Genomic DNA, 18,573 nt, shown 5'->3' with positions numbered 1-18,573 from the left:
TTGGTTTTGATCACTTCCGGTTTAATTCACGGGCCGAGTACTTACAAAATTCGACTGCATAAGAGTAAGTGTTAAGATGTTTATTTTCTTTTAATTTTCTTATTTTGTGATACATTGTTTTACTTGTGTGTGTTACATTCAAAAGAGTTTAATCAATGACAACGAATAAACAAATTACATGGCAAGGTAATGTGAGTGTCAGTCGCTGTTGGCTGTCATTTGATGATTTGTGATACTGATATTCTGGTACTGACATCAATGGTGATGGCAACATTCATGATTGGCAATAACAAGATGGTTAAGAGTTCCCACCGTTCTCCCATCCCAAACAATATGTATAAATTAATATATACTGAAAATATTAACAAAACCTAACACAACAATTACTAGAGAACTCACAAAAATAACTAAAAGCCCGAAAAATAATTACCTACAATATATAGGGTCGAACCATGTTGTATGATAAAGGCCCCAGACACGGTAATGTTACCAAAAAAATATGGGGGAACGGAAGGAACGCTTTCCACAAGATGAAACATAGATGCAAAATGTACAGCCAATGGCCACATGAAAATTCTGTAGAACGTGATATCTACAAAGGATTTTGATCCACACAGAGCAAGATCAAATAGGCTTTAACCCCCAAAAAGTACTTTTGCCTAAAAAAACCCACTAAGAACCTGACAGTCAGCATTAACAAAAGTGGAGTTTATCGGAGTATTATACTGTAGCGCTAGTTGGTTAAGGCTGCTGACAGTAACTCTTGCTTCAAAGATTTCTGGTGCCTCCTTGATCCAAGAGATGGTTGTGCATGGGTTAGGTTTGTTTGCGCGTCAAGCGGTCGTTGTCGCATGGGTACTACAGATATGTACACCAGGTACATTTCTGTATGCAGAAATTTACCCTAAACAAAGTCAAAGACTGAAGCTCTTACTTCATAGATTTTGAGTGGCTTATATATGATTCTATCTAAAGGATAGTTAAGATTAGGGTAGGATACACCTAATATTAACTCACTCACTTATTCCTTAGATTCCTTTTCCAATCAATAAGCCTATATGACCAGTAGGGTTATACACCCTTCACAATCCAGGTTAGTTGTAAGGTATGGTATGGATGAGCTGTATGTTTTATCAAATAAATCCAATGCAGCCTCACGAAACTGAGCCTGTGCATTTGTACAAAGTGTTAAGTTTTGCTATGAGACTGGCCATTGCACATGTACACAAAGGTAAACAGTAGGTGTTGAAAAACGAGGTAAATGAGCAGTAGTTGTCGTTTTAGAGCACCTATCAACTAGTGTTGGGAATTGTTTAAAATCTCATAATTGATGATTGGTTCATTACAACCGATCAATCATTGAAAAAAATTGGTGAGCGTCATTAATGAAATGTGTTAATGCACATAATAATAAGGAAAAAACATGTGCTTCTTTGGGGTTTTTTGGCAAAATTTCACATCTTTAAAGGATAACTAGTATGTTAGGAACATAATTTTCTTGGAGTCTTTAAGATATATTCAATCATGACTTGGAACGAGCTTGTAGTGCTTATGAAATGTAACAGATAAAACCAACCTTGTGAAAAATATTGTTTATGCAAACAAGTGTTCCAGAATTGTTTGCGTTCGTTTATTAGAAAACATGATCGATTGCTTGGTCGTTTAGTCACTGCGACCAATCTTCGATTATTTCAATTCATCGGACCACCACTACTATCAACTTGTAGTAGGATTGTGGATGAATAGATTAGCTTATTAGCTAGCTTAGCTAAAGCTGACAAAATCCATTTGAGTGCTAGTTGAAACCTGAACAGTGAGTCCAGTAAAGACCATTCACTACTCCCATAAGGATCACCTGCTCTCTATGTTAACTCTCTGAATATTATTCTTGCATCACCAGGAAAAACAAACTGCCATGTTCCTGGAACTTTGGCAGAGAGTCTGATTACATATCTATCTTTGACTCTCTGGATATGGTTTTCATTCAGCATATTTTGTTTTCTTTGCCGTTTTGTAAATGAGAAGCCATCCCCAAATAATACAATACTGTCAAACATGTTGCATCATGGTAACCACAGTAACAGACAGACAGACAGACAGACAGATTGTTTATTATAGTCTCACCTCGTTACAGTCATTTTGATAAAAACGTACATCCATCATATATACATGATAAAAACTATACATAACCTAAGACAATATAAGCGTAAAAGTAACGAGCCACCCTGTACAGAGTTACGAGAGACTTTAAAATTATAACATCTATAGAAACATTCAAATGTTAAGAACTGCAGTCACTCTATAAAATATCCTTTGATAAAAAATTACCTAAAAGTTTTAAAAGAAATCAGTGAAATAAAATCTTATGACGCTTACAAAGAATATTATTACACATTCTGGGCTATAACATTAGGTGAAACCAACTTACTGAATAGTAACAGACTATTAGTGCTGTCCACTTTTGTGTTCCGTTAATAAATGGATATAATGACAAATGATGTGGATAATAATAACCTTCTTTTATTTCGTATGTACCACATTTCAGTACAAATTCTTGTACCACTGTCCTGCTCTAATCTGAGTCCCTAAGTAAGTATATGCCTCACCTTCCAGGAGATGGTCAATAACCCCTCCCTTGTTTTCACAAGCCGTTTCTGAAATGCCTAGTTATTTCAGTCCTTTTACAAACTGGCAGAAAAATCTTTCTGTTATGGAACATATTGACTAATTTTTCAAACGTTCAAAAATGCTTCAAAACATCACTAGTTATGCCTGGATTAATAAGCAAAATATTTATTGTAAAAAAGTACATTGACTCCCTTAAAGATTCTTATAATCCTGACATGTTCTGTCACTGGGAGATGAAATGTAACTTCAAAATGTTTAGAATTGTTATAACATACTTGATGGACGGGTTGTACATCCTACGTGTAAAATAACTGTAAACTTCAAGGGTTTCATTAATTGCCTGTGAGGAAGTATGTACATGATTTGATTGATGAGCAATACAGGTAAATCATTAGTTTGTGTTGCAAGTATAAATAGTATACTATAAACAAAATCTGAGTATAACAAGTATGTTACTAATCAAAATCTTGTCACCCATCTTACCGATAAAGATGCTTATGTAGCGGCAATAAAATTTCCAAGTCCCGTGCTGAGATTCAAACCACGGACCTTCTGATCCAAAGTCGAACACCTTGTCCACATGACCAAAGAGATAACCCTGTCAGCAAGCTGACAAAGTAAGGATGTCATCTGTGGGATGACTCCGCGTCCTGCTACACTTACTTTTCACTTTTAATTCTAAGATGAAACAGTATTTCATGTTTGTTGACTGAAGTCAAGATACACCTTTATACAAATGTGCTTGAGGTTGTGTAGCACAGGTCGGAAACCAGACTAGATTTCTGGAATACCATCCAGGTATGCACAGCGAAAACACAATAACAAAGGCAGCAACCAGTCCAGCGAATTGTCATCTGCCAGTGCCCCTTTAATTTATATTACCGGTACCATATTTCCTGTAATAAGCATCGAGGGTAAAGCAACTGTTCAAGAAATAAGCGCCAGGTCTCCAATAAGCGCCGGGTGTGTCACATGTTTACAATGGAGTTTTGAAATAGAATACCAATGGAGGATCTATATTTATTTCTGTTGAACTTTAAGTGCCGGGTCTCCAATAAGCGCAGTGCCTCTAATAAGTGCAGGGTCTGGAAGCCATTGAAAAAATAAGCGCCCGGGAGCTAATTAGAGGAAATACGGTATGTGAATTATACGTAGTGGCCATGAAATGTCTGAGTCCTGTGCTGGGATTCAAACCATGGACCTTCTGATCCCAAGTTGTACACTTTGTCCTCATTACCAAAGAAGTTAACCAGTCAGCCAGCTGACAAGGTTGGGCGATCTTGTGTGGTATGACGTCACGTCTGCTACAAATATATTGCAACAGCTGGTGACAGACATTTAAAGAATAACCCACCAATTAGATGCTAACTGATATATTGTTGATGACAACTGTGGTGCAACGTGATCAGCTTGACAATACACTGTATTCACCAGTGCTGCCTCATTCAGCTGCCACCTAGTAGTCAGAATAGGTTAAGCACTGATGTGTGCTAATTCAGAGAACAATAGCAGAATCAAATTATTTTTTTTATTAGCTTTACATGTCCTGGCAGCACTTTACACAAAACATTTATCATGTTTTACTATTATAGTGTTGTGTTTACCGTATTCATAGCGTTCTCCTAACTGATGAATAGTCATCTCAATATTGGGTAAACTGAAGTCCAAACAGATATTGAATTGGCCTACTCTGGTGGTGAGTTGCTGCTTCTCTTGTTGAAGGTGACGTCCAAGATCTTCACACAAGCGTTCTCCTGACAAATCTGGTAAAGGTGATTTCATAGTGGGTTTGGGTTTTTTTCAGCTGGATGTTGAATTAAACCTCGTTAAAGTGTTTGCAGGTCACGCTGAAGGCACTGGTTCGATTCTCCACATGGGTACAATGTGTGAAGCCCATTTCTGGTGTCCCCCACCGTGATATTGCTGGAATATTGGTAAAATCGGCGTAAAACCCAAATCACTCTCTTCAAATGGTTCATTGTTCTGTTACTTAAATTTCAGTGAATTGAGTTGTCTCACGTAACTGTCACAGATTTTGATAAAGCAGACAAAATGGATATGACAGTGGGTACCGGTACTTAATAATCCTTAGTTGAGTTCACTCACCAAATACTGTGCACGCTGTTAACATGACAATGTGTTGTGGTCCGATTAATTGAAATAATCAGTGATTGGTGACAGTGACTAAACGACCAAGCAATCGATCATGTTCTCTCATAATTTTGGAACACTTGTTTGCATTAACAATATTTTTCACAAGGTTAGTTTTTGTCTGTCATTAAATTTACATTTCATAAGCACTACAAGCTTGTTCCAAATCATGATTGAATGTATCTTAAAGACTCCAGGAACTTTTTGTTCCAAACACACTAGTCATCCTTTAAAGATGTGAAATTTGCAAAGGCATTTTGTGCAATTTGAAATTAACTACATATTTTTTTCTTTATTTTTGTGTGCATTAACAAGCATAACAGGAAACTTTGATAAATGATCCTAACCAATTATTTTCAATGATTGATCCGTTGTAATGAACCAATCATCAATTATGAGATTTTAACCAATTCCCAACACTAATATACACTGTTGTTTATCCCCAGCCGAGTGGCGACAGTGATGATAAACCCATTCCCCATACACAGGCTGATTACAGTTGTTGTGTGGGTGTGATGGACGTGGATAGTTCTATCAATATACAACTTCTTTATTACAAAATTTGCTTGCTTGATAACAGTGTCAGCATATACCCCAAAATGTTGCATATATTGTAATTAAGTAGTTGTATATCCATAAAATGATCCCCCCCTTATTCCAAATCACTCATTTAGTTAATCACTCAATCAATTGCTTCCATGGCTGCCACTGACATGTATGATGTCTTGTCGTAAGTCAATCAGTGACAACAAGGAGATTCTAGCAACATGCATGCAGGGATCAACATTGTGCTTTATTTGCTTGCCATGGCATGGTAAATATTGAAATGGCATGGATGAAATCTTTTCAGTGCCTTGGGGGCACAACTAAATTTATAAAAATAACACGTACCATGATTCTTTTAATGGAAAATGTTATAAATTTGACAAACTGAAAAGATTCAAAAACTATTTTTTGCACTCTATCAAACTATTAGTCAGTGGCACTCTCAATATCACAGTTTCACATAAGCGTGGCCATTTTGAATGCCAGTGTACATAACAGGAAGTGCTGTTTTGGATGATAGCATACTTTGTCGGTTAGTACATGATCCAGGGCTGATGAGGCCGGACAGTCTTTACACGAGTGTTAAGGAAATCCAGCTCTCATGTTTACAAGTTTACATGATGTTTACTGTTCTATTTAACAATAACTTGAAATGACATAATTGTTGTGATGTTTTAAGTTTAATTGAACATCAAAAGACATGGGCTACGCTTTCACAAAGCCACACCTAAATCATCTGTCTGGTGCTCCATGGCACCCTTTAGAAAAATTGCATTTTTATCTCGTTGGTAACATGGAGGCTGGGTCAGATGACAGAATTGCTGATATGGAGAGTTATCATTCGTTCATGATGACAACAACCTGATGATCTCATTACATATATACAACATATTACAATGGATAATTCCAGTGACATATGTGTCTGTTTCAGGTGACAACAACCTGATGATCTGATAAGATTTATACAACATGTTACAATGGATAATTCCAGTGACACATGTGTCTGTTTCAGATGACAACAACCTGATGATCTGATTAGATTTATACAACATGTTACAATGGATAATTCCAGTGACACATGTGTCTGTTTCAGGTGACAACAACCTGATGATCTGATAACATTTATACAACATGTTACAATGGATAATTCCAGTGACACATGTGTCTGTTTCAGGTGACAACAACCTGATGATCTGATTATGATTTATACAACATGTTACAATGGATAATTCCAGTGACACATGTGTCTGTTTCAGGTGACAACAACCTGATGATCTGATAACATTTATACAACATGTTACAATGGATAATGTGTCTGTTTCAGGTCCAGTGTTACACATGTGTCTGTTTCAGGTGACAACAACCTGATGATCTGATCTGAGATTTATACAACATGTTACAATGGATAATTCCAGTGACACATGTGTCTGTTTCAGGTGACAACAACCTGATGATCTGATTAACAACCTGATTTATACAACATGTTACAATGGATAATTCCAGTGACACATGTGTCTGTTTCAGGTGACAACAACCTGATGATCTGATTAGATTTATACAACATGTTACAATGGATAATTCCAGTGACACATGTGTCTGTTTCAGGTGACAACAACCTGATGATCTGATTACATTTATACAACATGTTACAATGGATAATTCCAGTGACACATGTGTCTGTTTCAGGTGACAACAACCTGATGATCTGATTAGATTTATACAACATGTTACAATGGATAATTCCAGTGACACATGTGTCTGTTTCAGGTGACAACAACCTGATGATCTGATTACATTTATACAACATGTTACAATGGATAATTCCAGTGACACATGTGTCTGTTTCAGGTGACAACAACCTGATGATCTGATTAGATTTATACAACATGTTACAATGGATAATTCCAGTGACACATGTGTCTGTTTCAGGTGACAACAACCTGATGATCTGATTAGATTTATACAACATGTTATAATGGATAATTCCAGTGACACATGTGTCTGTTTCAGGTGACAACAACCTGATGATCTGATTACATTTATACAACATGTTACAATGGATAATTCCAGTGACACATGTGTCTGTTTCAGGTGACAACAACCTGATGATCTGATTAGATTTATACAACATGTTACAATGGATAATTCTAGTGACACATGTGTCTGTTTCAGGTGACAACAACCTGATGATCTGATTAGATTTATACAACATGTTACAATGGATAATTCCAGTGACACATGTGTCTGTTGACAACAAGGTGACAACAACCTGATGATCTGATTTAATTTATACATGACATGTTACAATGGATAATTACAATGGATAAGTGACACATGTGTATGTTTCAGGTGACGACAACCTGATGATCTGATTACATTTATACAACATGTTACAATGGATAATTCCAGTGACACATGTGTCTGTTTCAGGTGAGAACAATGTCGCGTGGGAGATGTTGATGTACCCACTGACGGCGATGGTGGCGGCGGTGGCGGTGGTGTCGGGCTAGCGGTCTCTACTATAATTTCAGCCCAGCAACCCCTGCTCATCCAGACCGCCATGAAGTAAGCAGGGACGAAAATACTAGTCCAATACAGTGTGCGAAATAGCCACTGGCACACTAGCCTGTGGCTAGTAAAAATCCAGTTGGTCCAGTAAATCTCCACAGTCATTGACCTGACTGGCTAGTCAATTTTCATTGGGGTCATTTTGTGAAGATATCTCTCTCTTCGACTTAAGTTATAATACACTTTTAAATCATGCAAGATTATGGCCTGATAAAAAATGCTCATCATATTAGCGTCTTAATGATATCGGTATATGGTCTCAACTCTGTCATGACATGTCAATTTTACTGTAGTAAAATGAAAACATTGGTCAATCTTTCTTTTGAGTCATGAACAGTCAAACCTTGCTAGTGTGGACTCCTGGACAATCAGATATTGTCTGGATAAATTAATTTCCGAATCCAAAGATTTGTGTGTGTATTAAGCTCAGTCAAAACTACATCATATGCCGTCAGTAATTTCATGTGAAGGAACGTGGCTAACAAATTTGGTCGATGTAAATGTGAAATTTGAGATAAAACTAAGTTGGAAATAGCAATCGGCTGGACACTTTTTCCCCTAATGTACCAGTGATTCAGTTACAAACAGCAATAGTATTGACAATACAACGCAATAAAGTTTAACACCAAGGCCAAAATAAATTGTATATGAAACTAATCAGATATCAGGAGAATATTCCAATATTGTGTTATTGCAGTTTTAATGTTTTCTCTCTCTCTTTATATATCTACATGTATCTATATCTATATATATATTAAAAATAACTATGAGCACTGTGGTACAAGTAATTGTTATTGCTAGATATACTATTTATGTCCAGCACAGCTTGATCAGTCATCATCATCATCAAATGTTATGTTGAAATATAATTGTCATGCTTCAACAAATATGACTTTATTGAGTCAAAGAATGAGATTTATTGTCCATTATTAACAAATGTTCATATCAAGGCTTAATAGAGGTAATATGCTTGTGGTTGCAGGGGTGGAAATAACCCATTGCCCGACGTCCCAGCCCAGTGTTTTTTTCTGTCGGGCAAGCAAATATGTATATCATGCTGTACCGGTGTCCAGTTGACTTTCCAATGTTAATTATGTTGTTTATTTAAAAAATCAACAAGATAATTGGCAAGTATAGTGGAAAAATTATCAGGGCAAGTGATTTCACATGTGCCACTGTACCAGAGTACACTAGCAATTATAAAGTTATTTCCACCCCTGGGTTGGTATAAATAATGCTGATTGGTTGATCACTCATGATTGCGACTATATGATATAAACATCAGTATTGACTGAAATTTTGACAAGTATGTGTAATGACATGAGTAGATTTATACAGGTCATGTTGTTTCATGTAAATATTGTCCGTTATGCGAGGGTTCTTGATATCCAGAGTCCATATAAGTGGGGTTTCACTGTAAATATGAAGGGGCTGTAGGGTAGCCTAATGGTAAAAGCATCCGTTTGTCAAACTGAAGACCCGGGTTCAATTCCTCACATGGGTACATTAAGCGAAGCCCATGTCTGGTGTCTATCAAGAAGACAAGTGGGGCCCAGTCATGAAAATTAAAGTTTACATCAATTATTTTTCGAACATGAACTGAAAATAACACAAAGGGACAAGAAGGACCACTTGATGCAAGAACATGCACATCTATTGTCTGTATTGCCAGATATTTCATCTTCGCGAGCGGCATGCAGGTGAAGTTTGTCGGTGATGACAGCTTCATGTTCTGTTACGGGGAGCGAGGGACACGGTGGAAGGACAAGTCATCTATTCTGCTCATTCATGGATTCACTGCCTCCAAGGATCAATGGCTGGCTCTGTTTAAGGTACAGTCAGATGGGCCCAGGCCATGAAGTGGTGAGGTGAAATGTCAAGGTTTAATGTCATACTTAAGAATATTTCGCTCATATGACGACGTGCATGCGTGTGTATGTGTATGTGTGGCTGCTTGTACTAGCCCAGACTTAAGCTGGTTTTATAGTGCTAGCCCACTGAGATACCATGCCGCAGTTAAGCATGAATACCCCACTCAGACACATTATACTGACTCCCGAGCTGACCAGTTCTTGTTTTACACATAGCGCCAGGCAGGGAACAATTTAAGTACCATGTTTTAACATCTTTTGGTATGATACGGCCTGGGATCGAACCCGCGACCTTCCACTCTCTGGACGGACGCTCTAACCACTACTCCATGGAGGTGGTGTGCAGGCCGTGAAGTGAAGGTCCAAATTATGGCATGGACAGACTATCATCTCATTTGTTTTCTCTACTTTGTCAGCTCAGGGTCAGTGTTCGTTGGTTTTCACAAATCTAAACTTCCTCCACTCTGTGTTTTACGCTCATGTGCTTATTCCACTGTGTCATTGCAATCCTATACTTCCTCCACTCTAAATGTGACCCTCACAACAAATTGAGTTGGTTTAGTATGGATGTTGTTCAAAGTTCTGTTGAGCCGAACTGACTCGCTGAGGCCAGATGATGCAAAGGTGGCACATGATTCTTGGTTCAAATCTTATATTGTGATACTTGGCAGTTGTCATGTCAGTTGATATAGTTTATTGTACTATTTCCCCAAAATATATTAAAACATTTCAACCGTGAGTTTCGTAATATTTGCCAAATTGTCTTTCGTGTTTGAATACCGTGTTTGGGAGTCTACTTTCAAACTGGTCCTCAGCAACCCAAGCCATAAGAGCTGAATAAATGGCTCAATGACTTGATAGACATGTCTCATAGTACACTGATGGTTAAGATCGTTGTTCACAATCTCAATCAGTTTCATGTCGTGTACCACCGTTGGTAGCGTTTCTGAGTTGAATACAGAAGAAAGACTTGGGTTGTTTGCTGTAATATAGCTGAGTGCAGCTTGAAACAGACAAACAGCCATAGCTCCATAACATGTTTTCATTTATCATGTCTAATTTGTGTGAGTCGTTTTCACAGAAACTCCCCAAAGACCTTCACCTTATAGCAGTTGACCTCCCAGGTCACGGGAGTACGAGCACCCCGAAGGATGAGGACGATGTGTCTCTCTCATCGCTTGTTGACCTCCTGCATAAGGTTGGACATAGGAGTTTTCTGCCATGTTTTCAGCCCTATCAATGTATCATGTAGTCTAAAACCTGTAAAATTCTGTTTCAGTAAATATAATAACCAATATTATGGGTCTAAAATCCACTGAGGGTGCTTCGGGTAACCTAGTGGTTAAAGCGTTTGTTTGTCATGCTGAAGACCCGGGTTCGATTCCCCCCACATGGGTGCAGTGTGTGAAGCCCATTTCTGGTGTTCTGAAATTGCTGGAATATTGCTAAAAGTGGCGTAAAAGTAAACTCACTCACTCATGCTGATGGGTTTAACCTCTTTAGTAATGTGGACTTCAGATCAGAAAGTATGTGGTTCTAGTCCCAGCAAGGGACTTGGATATTTCATGGCCGCTACACTAGCAAATTATCTCAAAATGACCAATTATCATTGTATGGTTCTTGTCAGAAGTTTCTGTGAACAGGCTGGATGAATAGGTAACCTTGACCTTGACATCATTGCATATAGTTAGGGAAGTATTTCATGTATTTATGACACATAGGAAAAGTTTATTTAAGATACTTTGGAGCGTCCTTATTTACAATGTCACAGAGAGCATGTAACTGATTTGGTTTTTGTATGTATTCACCTCAAGGACTCTCGATCTGTGTGGCATTTCCCCAGTATTCTGTAGGAAGCCAGCATGTCTCCGAATGTATCCCTACAACATGTGCAGATAGACATAATATTCTGTTTAGACTCTCAACATTTATTTGCTGTGCATGTCGAAAGACTTTTAAACAATGGAGCTTGTTATTTATACCTCATTATACATTTACTCAAGTCTTATTTTTCATCTTTGCAAATACCTTCAAAAGTACCTATATTCTATTGTATAGTTTATTTTCAAATCAAAGTGTATAATGCTGTCCGTTACAAATAACACTGAACCTACAAATCTGGTAATATCATAATTGAAATCTGACTGTGTATTTGAGCGTGATAGATCCGTGATATTGTATTTTCAGTTTGTAAATCTCTCAGGACTGGCTGAGCAGCCATTCCACGTGGTAGGTACATCTCTGGGTGGAGTGATTGGAGGCCTGTACACAGCCAAATACAACAGCTACGTGGATCGCCTCACCATGGTCTGTCCTGCTAGTAAGTCACTCACTCACTCACTCACGCTCTCACTCACTCAAGCTCTCACTCACTCAAACAACCACCTCTCACCTTATGCTCTCACTCACTCCCTCACTCACCCACTCACTCATGCACCCACCCACTCACTCACGCTCTCATTCCTTTACTCACCCACTCACTCATGCTCGCACTGACTCACTCACTCACTCATGCTCTCACTCACTCACTCACTTTCCATAGTTCTTAAATTCCCCACAGGGGTACAATGTGTGAAGCCCATTTCTAGTGTCCCCTGCCATGATATTGCTGGAATATTGCTAAAGGTGTCATAACAGTAAACTCACGCTTTTACTTTCCATATTTCAGTGAAGACACCTGTGGACAGCGAGTTTTCAAAGCAGATGTTGGCTGCCATCGATATGGGACCAGACAACCTGGACATCAGCCACTGTAGTCTGATACCCCAGACACCAGAGCAGACGCAGAAGATGCTGGACAGCTGTCTGTACCACAAGCAACCAATCAACTATCAGGTCAGGACCTTCACCTTCAGAGTACTTTAAAAACATAATTTATTGTCTCTTATGCCTTAATCATTTATGTCATGCGTAGCAATGAAATAGGATTTGGTTCGGTTCAGGGAATGTAACATCAAACCCCATGTCGGCAACAGCTTTTTGCTGCCTGGGAAGTTTTTATATTTTTTTTTTTTTGGACAGTCACGTTTTTTTTGTTTTTTTGTTTTTATTCATTCCCATAGTTACATAGATGCAAAAATATCCTTGTAAAGCAGCCAGGGTGTTTGTTGATATCATATTACTTGTTCAGTCATTATTGGAATATATGTTTATTGTTGTTTTCTTTTATTTCAGATATTAAAAGGAATTGTTGCCTTGAGGGCACCTAAAAATCATTTTTATCTCCGATGTAAGTATTTTTTTCTGTGTGATCATTTGACCAATGAGTATGTATGATTGTACATGGATTTAGAAAGTGACTTTACATAAAGCTGTCATACAGACTCTTTTTACATTGCTGATAATACTTACACGTTCCTGTCAGTAGCTGTTGTATGTTGTCAGTGTTTAAGAATCTGGCCCGTGAGGAGAACGTGACTGTGCTTGTAGAGAAGGCGCGGCACATCAGCCCCCCGACGCAGCTGGTGTGGGGCGAACACGACGAGGTAGATATACCTTCATTCCATTTCAGGGAACTAGTTGCATAAATATGTGGCAAGTACAACCATATATCTTTCCTTATCCTGACTCATGCTATAATGGCTTATCTCCCTTCCCTTTCTACGGTTACGTGGAAACCTGAATCCCTTGTTGTCAAAATTTGCTCACCCGTGTGGAGCCCCACGTTCCCGCCAAAGTCTGTTCATCAGATCAAAATAATCACTAAAATGACTCTGCATTGTGTGGGTTAATGTGATTAAACATTAATACTGAATATCCAAGCAGTCCATGAACTGTGTAAAAATACTCGTAAGTTTTGTAATGACATGCGACAAGTTCATCAGTGGCATCCAACATGGCCACATTTCATCCAAGACATTTTGTGTTAATTTTGGAAATTCCCTTTACTCAAGTGCTTACTGAAGCCATGGTGTTCAGGAAAAGCCCCCCAAACCTTTGTAATTTTAGCAAAGTACCAATCTAATCACATAAGAAAAACGTAAAAAATAGTTGCTGAGGAAGAGGGACATGCACATGCTTTACAAAGATGGCAGAAGGTGTCTCGTTAGTGTGAGTACCTGCTTACCTGGAACCAATCTGTTGTTTGATTAGGTTATTTACAATTAAATCATTCTACTTTATGGATGACAACTTCTTGTTTAGTGCACAGAGTGATGTTTCGATGTATATTTGTCCCCCTCCGCAACGTGGAACGGGGGACTATGTATTCAGCGGCGTTCGTCCGTCCGTCCGTCCCGATTCTTGTTAACGCGATATCTGATGAACTGTTGTACCCAATGTCTTCAAATTTGGTGACAGCCTACAATGGGGGATTACGCAGACACCAGTTGATTGGGGTGACCTTGACCATATCTTCAAGGTCACGACGACACTTTGAACACTTTTCAAACTCTTGTTAACGCGACATCTCATGGACTGTTGTACCCAAGGTCTTCAAATTTGTAGACAGACTACATTAGGAGATTACCCAGACACCAGTTGATTTGGGTGACCTTGACCTTATCTTCAAGGTAACCATGACACTTTGCACACTTTTAACTCTTGTTAATGCGATATATCATGGACTGTTGTACCCAATGTCTTCAAATTTGGTGACAGCCTACATTGGGAAATTACCCAGACACCACTTTATTTGGGTGACTTTGATCTTAATTTCAAGGTCACCGCAACATTTTGACCACTTTTCAAACTCATTTAAACGTGATATCTCATAAAACATTGCACCCAATGTTTTCAAGTATGTTGACAGTCTACATTGGGTGATTATGCAGACACCAGTCATTTCAGGCATCTTGTATGTGACCAAACAATAAAAAGTAGTAAATATAGATATTCCATTCTTAAGCGGCTGGGGACATTGCCATATCAATGGCAAACACTTGTTTAGCTTGGTAACGGTGTAAGAATCTACAATCGAAACATCGCTCTATGCAATAAACATGAAGTTGTCATCCTAAAGTTGTGGTTTCATTTTTGACTCACCAACTTTTAGAATGCTGATCACACATTTACAGCATGATCTGTTTCACTGGCATTTTAGAAGTTGGTAAGTAACAATAGTAGTTGTCATCCATGTAGTACCTTGCCTTCATTGTTACTCCCTAGCGGCCATATGTAATAGTGTGCATGGGGGAACGTACTGTCACACACCAGTGAAGTATTGATGATGGCTCAGTGGAGAAATTCTGGTGTATAAACATAGCAACATTATTCAGTTCTAGAGGTGTGACGATATGGAAATGTCACGATACGATACGTATCGCGATATCTTGGAACAATGCAATTCGATTAGATGCATATCACGATATGCTATCTTTAGTTATTTTCTTTAAATAAGTATATTTTGATAGCAAGTAGCAGTGTAAATTTTTACATAACTGTCAATTTCTAGTGAACATTAACAAGTTTAAGGTCAACTATACATATCACGATACGAACAAAAGTATTGATATATTTATCGTCAGATAAAGTATCACGATTATCAATACTACGATGTATCATCACTGCTATATTCAGTTCATTAACCACCTGTAATTCTCACTCCCAGCTGATTGACAAGAGTGGTGCTGAAGTCTTGAAGAAAGTTTTGCCAAATTGTGAGCGTGTGGACATAATAGAGCGATGTGGCCACTCTGTGAATATGGACAGACCAGGTGCCGTAATGAAAACCATCCTTGTATTCCGTGGAGAATATGACCGAAAAAATGTCTAGAAGAGTAAAACAAGCACCCCCCAGAAGAATACAGGAGCAATTCATTGGCAGAATGAGTGTAAATAGAGTTAGAAAGAGATGACTCTACAAGTCAAGGTCTTACTGATCCAAGATATATGTACAGCTAGTCTTCATGTTTGTATTTTGTTGCTAACAGGAGATGGGACTTCATGGACCTCATGTCCATTTCTAGTTAACATGTGGCAGTTAGCAGCGAGAGACGGACAATTTCTGCATCATAGCTGTTTTTATTGACCTTTTGTTTGATATGAATTGATGACACTAAGTTGCTAATGGCCTCAAGTCTTGTACAACTTGCCAAGATGTGTATTGACTCAAAGTTAGTAAACCTTCATGAGATGCTTATTGACTTGGGTCAGTAAAACGTGCTGAGATGTGTATTGACTTAAGGCTAGTAAAACTTGCTAATTGCCTCAAGGCTAGTAATACTTGCAAATATGTGCATTGACTCAAGGCTAGTAAACTTTATTAGATGTTTATTGACTTGGGTCAAAAACTTGTTAAGATGTTTAATGATTTGGGCCAGTAAAACCTGTTAAGATGCTTATCAACCAGGATCAGTGAAACTTTCTAATATGCTAATCGAGTTAAACACAGACAAGATTATCTCCATCTGTATGAAATGGCAATTCTCTTTTTAGTAATTAATCAAAATATACAATTGAAACCTTATTTTTCCGATCACAGGTAGTTTGAGTAATTCAACCATTAAATGAGTATTTCCTATATACTTCCTTCCAATGAATCAGGGTCTTCTGGGTTGTATATGGACTACCATTTTGTCCCAACTGAAAATAATTTTTGTCTTTTCATCTGTGAGAAGGAATCTCTTAATTTTCTGTAGATATATTCATGAGGGTGTTGAAGGTTTCTGTGAATATTTTTTGAGATATTTGTTATGAGGGTCAGTATGAGTACACGATACCATGGCAAGTACATTCTTCCAGATTGCAGCTAGTTTTGGATGTTGTGGCAGTTTGTATGTATGTAAATATCCGTAGCAATCATCAAGACGTAAGGTAGTTGGTATGAACAGGTCCAGACGTTACGTATGGAAATATCACCTGATTGTAATGTTAGAAGCATTCTTGAGTCCACAGATTAACTGTCTTCAAGTGTTCATCTTTGTTCTGACAGGACTGTATCTTAACATTGTTGGGGGCAGTGGGGTAGCCTGATGGTTAAAGCGTTCGCTCGTCACGCCGAAGACCGGGTTCGATTCCCCACATGGGTACAATGTGTGAAGCTCATTTCTGGTGTCCCCCACCGTGATATTGCTGGAATATTGCTAAAAGCGGCGTAAAACCATACTCCCTCACTCACTTAACATTGTGGAATATATCTGGCCAGTCCAGTATTTGTGATGTTTGTCAGTACTTTCCAACAGTGTTCATATTTTAAGACAAGTCTCCATTGTAAAAGATGTCCCAGAGTTTTAATTGTTGAAATTATGCAATTAATAGATTTCAGGCATTGATGTTTATATATCATAACACTGGAGTGATGGACTCATGAAGACGGTTGCATCCTGGGCGCCAGAATCCTGGTGGGTTCAAATCTCAGATCCACCCTGATTACTTTTTGAGGTTTGTTTCCACTATACCTGTGTTCGTGGGTTTGTGGTAAATAAGATCTACAGCACAGGCTTTTCTCCCACTTTAGGCTATGCTGTGATATAAATGTAATATCATTCATAGTGTTATGGGGGTGGTGGGGTAGCCTAGTGGTTTAAGCGTCCGCTCGTCACGCTGAAGGCCCGGGTTAGAATCCCCACATGGGTACAATGTGTGAAGCCCATTTCAGGTGTCCCCCGCCGTGATGTTGCTGGAATATTGCTAAAAGCGGCGTAAAACTAAACTCAGTCAGTCAGTCATAGTGGTATGTGGCCCAACTCACTCACTAATGAAGAGTGTGGTCAGGTTGATTCGGCTTGTTAGAACTCGTATATGTTGTGTGTCAGATGAATTGTCAAACTTGCTGCGTATGTTAGATCAGATTCTTTGATGAAATTATGTCAGTACAAACATTAATGAATATATTAAGTCAGGTTTGGAGACACCCTTAAGATAACAATATCTGTCTCTTATAGACCATTGTATGTAACATATACGTGTGTTTTGCAGCCTGGTTTAATTATGGATCTACTGATTGATTTTGTTCTGTATAGAATGTCACCTGATTTGAAAACTCATGTCTTTTATGAATGCTGTTAGTTAAAATTGTTGCAATGGTTATATATGATGCTTTAACATGACAACAAGTCTTTTTATCACCTTCAAAGTTTAGACTTAAAACATATTAGATATATAAGCAAGTAGAGCAAGTCTGTGACATTAGATAAGAGTTTTATTTTAACTTTTTGTTAATGCTATTTATTCCAACATCACTTATGAAATCAGTTTCAGTAAAAACCTAATCATGTTAAATCATTTTTAAAATGCTGATAAAAGCACATTGAACTCATCTTTAGTTGTAAGTGTTCAGGAGAAAATATTAGCAATGGTCAGCTGGACCAAGAGGGCCATATTTCTACATTAGAGATGTTTCATTCATTGCAGCTTATATAAAATGTGGGACCATTTGACAATCATGCTTCAGGCATTGCTTTACTGATACAATATAAAAACTGTGTTCAAGTTGTTGTGGGAACAGTCATTAAGGACATTATCCTGCCTCCTTTAAGCAACCCTATGTAGGTTGGAATGTGTTCAGGTTTAGTTTGAAGTTGACTGCAGCCGTATTCTTATGTTATTTTGAAGCATTTGGAATACTGTAAATCATGAAATTAATATGAGCATTTTATTAATGCGAAAAATGCGTCTGTACTCTTCTCGCATTATTATAATGACACATTTCAGTCTGACCATGTCTACTTTTGAGAACTTATTAAAAGACAGAAAACATTAATCTGTTGACACTACACATTACACCAATACAGGCCACTTCCTCATTACAGGTATCTCAAACCACATGTAATTATCACTGGTTACAATCACTGGTCATTGTTTAAAGTCACTCAAGCACAACAGCCAGACAGGACATTCTTCAGCCAATTGTTGGTTTTACCTTGGTAGA

General features: G+C 38.1%; 1 protein-coding gene across 2 annotated transcripts; it reads left to right on the top strand.

Annotated features, from left to right (window-relative positions):
* Positions 1–7: 7 nt before the first annotated feature.
* LOC124283285 (monoacylglycerol lipase ABHD6-like) lies at positions 8–16,723 on the top strand. 2 transcript variants are annotated; one of them, XM_046719317.1, is made up of 9 exons: positions 8–64; positions 7,756–7,890; positions 9,566–9,725; positions 10,846–10,962; positions 11,952–12,084; positions 12,433–12,599; positions 12,939–12,993; positions 13,149–13,249; positions 15,313–16,723. In XM_046719317.1, exons 2-9 carry the CDS (start codon positions 7,886–7,888, stop codon positions 15,475–15,477), a joined length of 903 nt encoding a protein of 300 aa, XP_046575273.1. In that variant the 5' UTR covers positions 8–64; positions 7,756–7,885; the 3' UTR covers positions 15,478–16,723. The 2 variants fall into 2 exon arrangements, with proteins under 2 accessions (XP_046575273.1, XP_046575272.1); XM_046719316.1 differs by lacking the exon at positions 8–64 and adding an exon at positions 4,297–4,394.
* The last annotated feature ends 1,850 nt before the right edge of the window (positions 16,724–18,573 follow it).

Source organism: Haliotis rubra, unplaced genomic scaffold (assembly GCF_003918875.1).
Source record: "Haliotis rubra isolate DU_JTF1 unplaced genomic scaffold, ASM391887v1 Scf312, whole genome shotgun sequence".
Lineage (NCBI taxonomy): Eukaryota > Metazoa > Mollusca > Gastropoda > Lepetellida > Haliotidae > Haliotis > Haliotis rubra.
The sequence above is the reverse complement of the archived record's forward strand: the minus strand, read 5'-3'. Positions and strand labels throughout refer to the sequence as shown.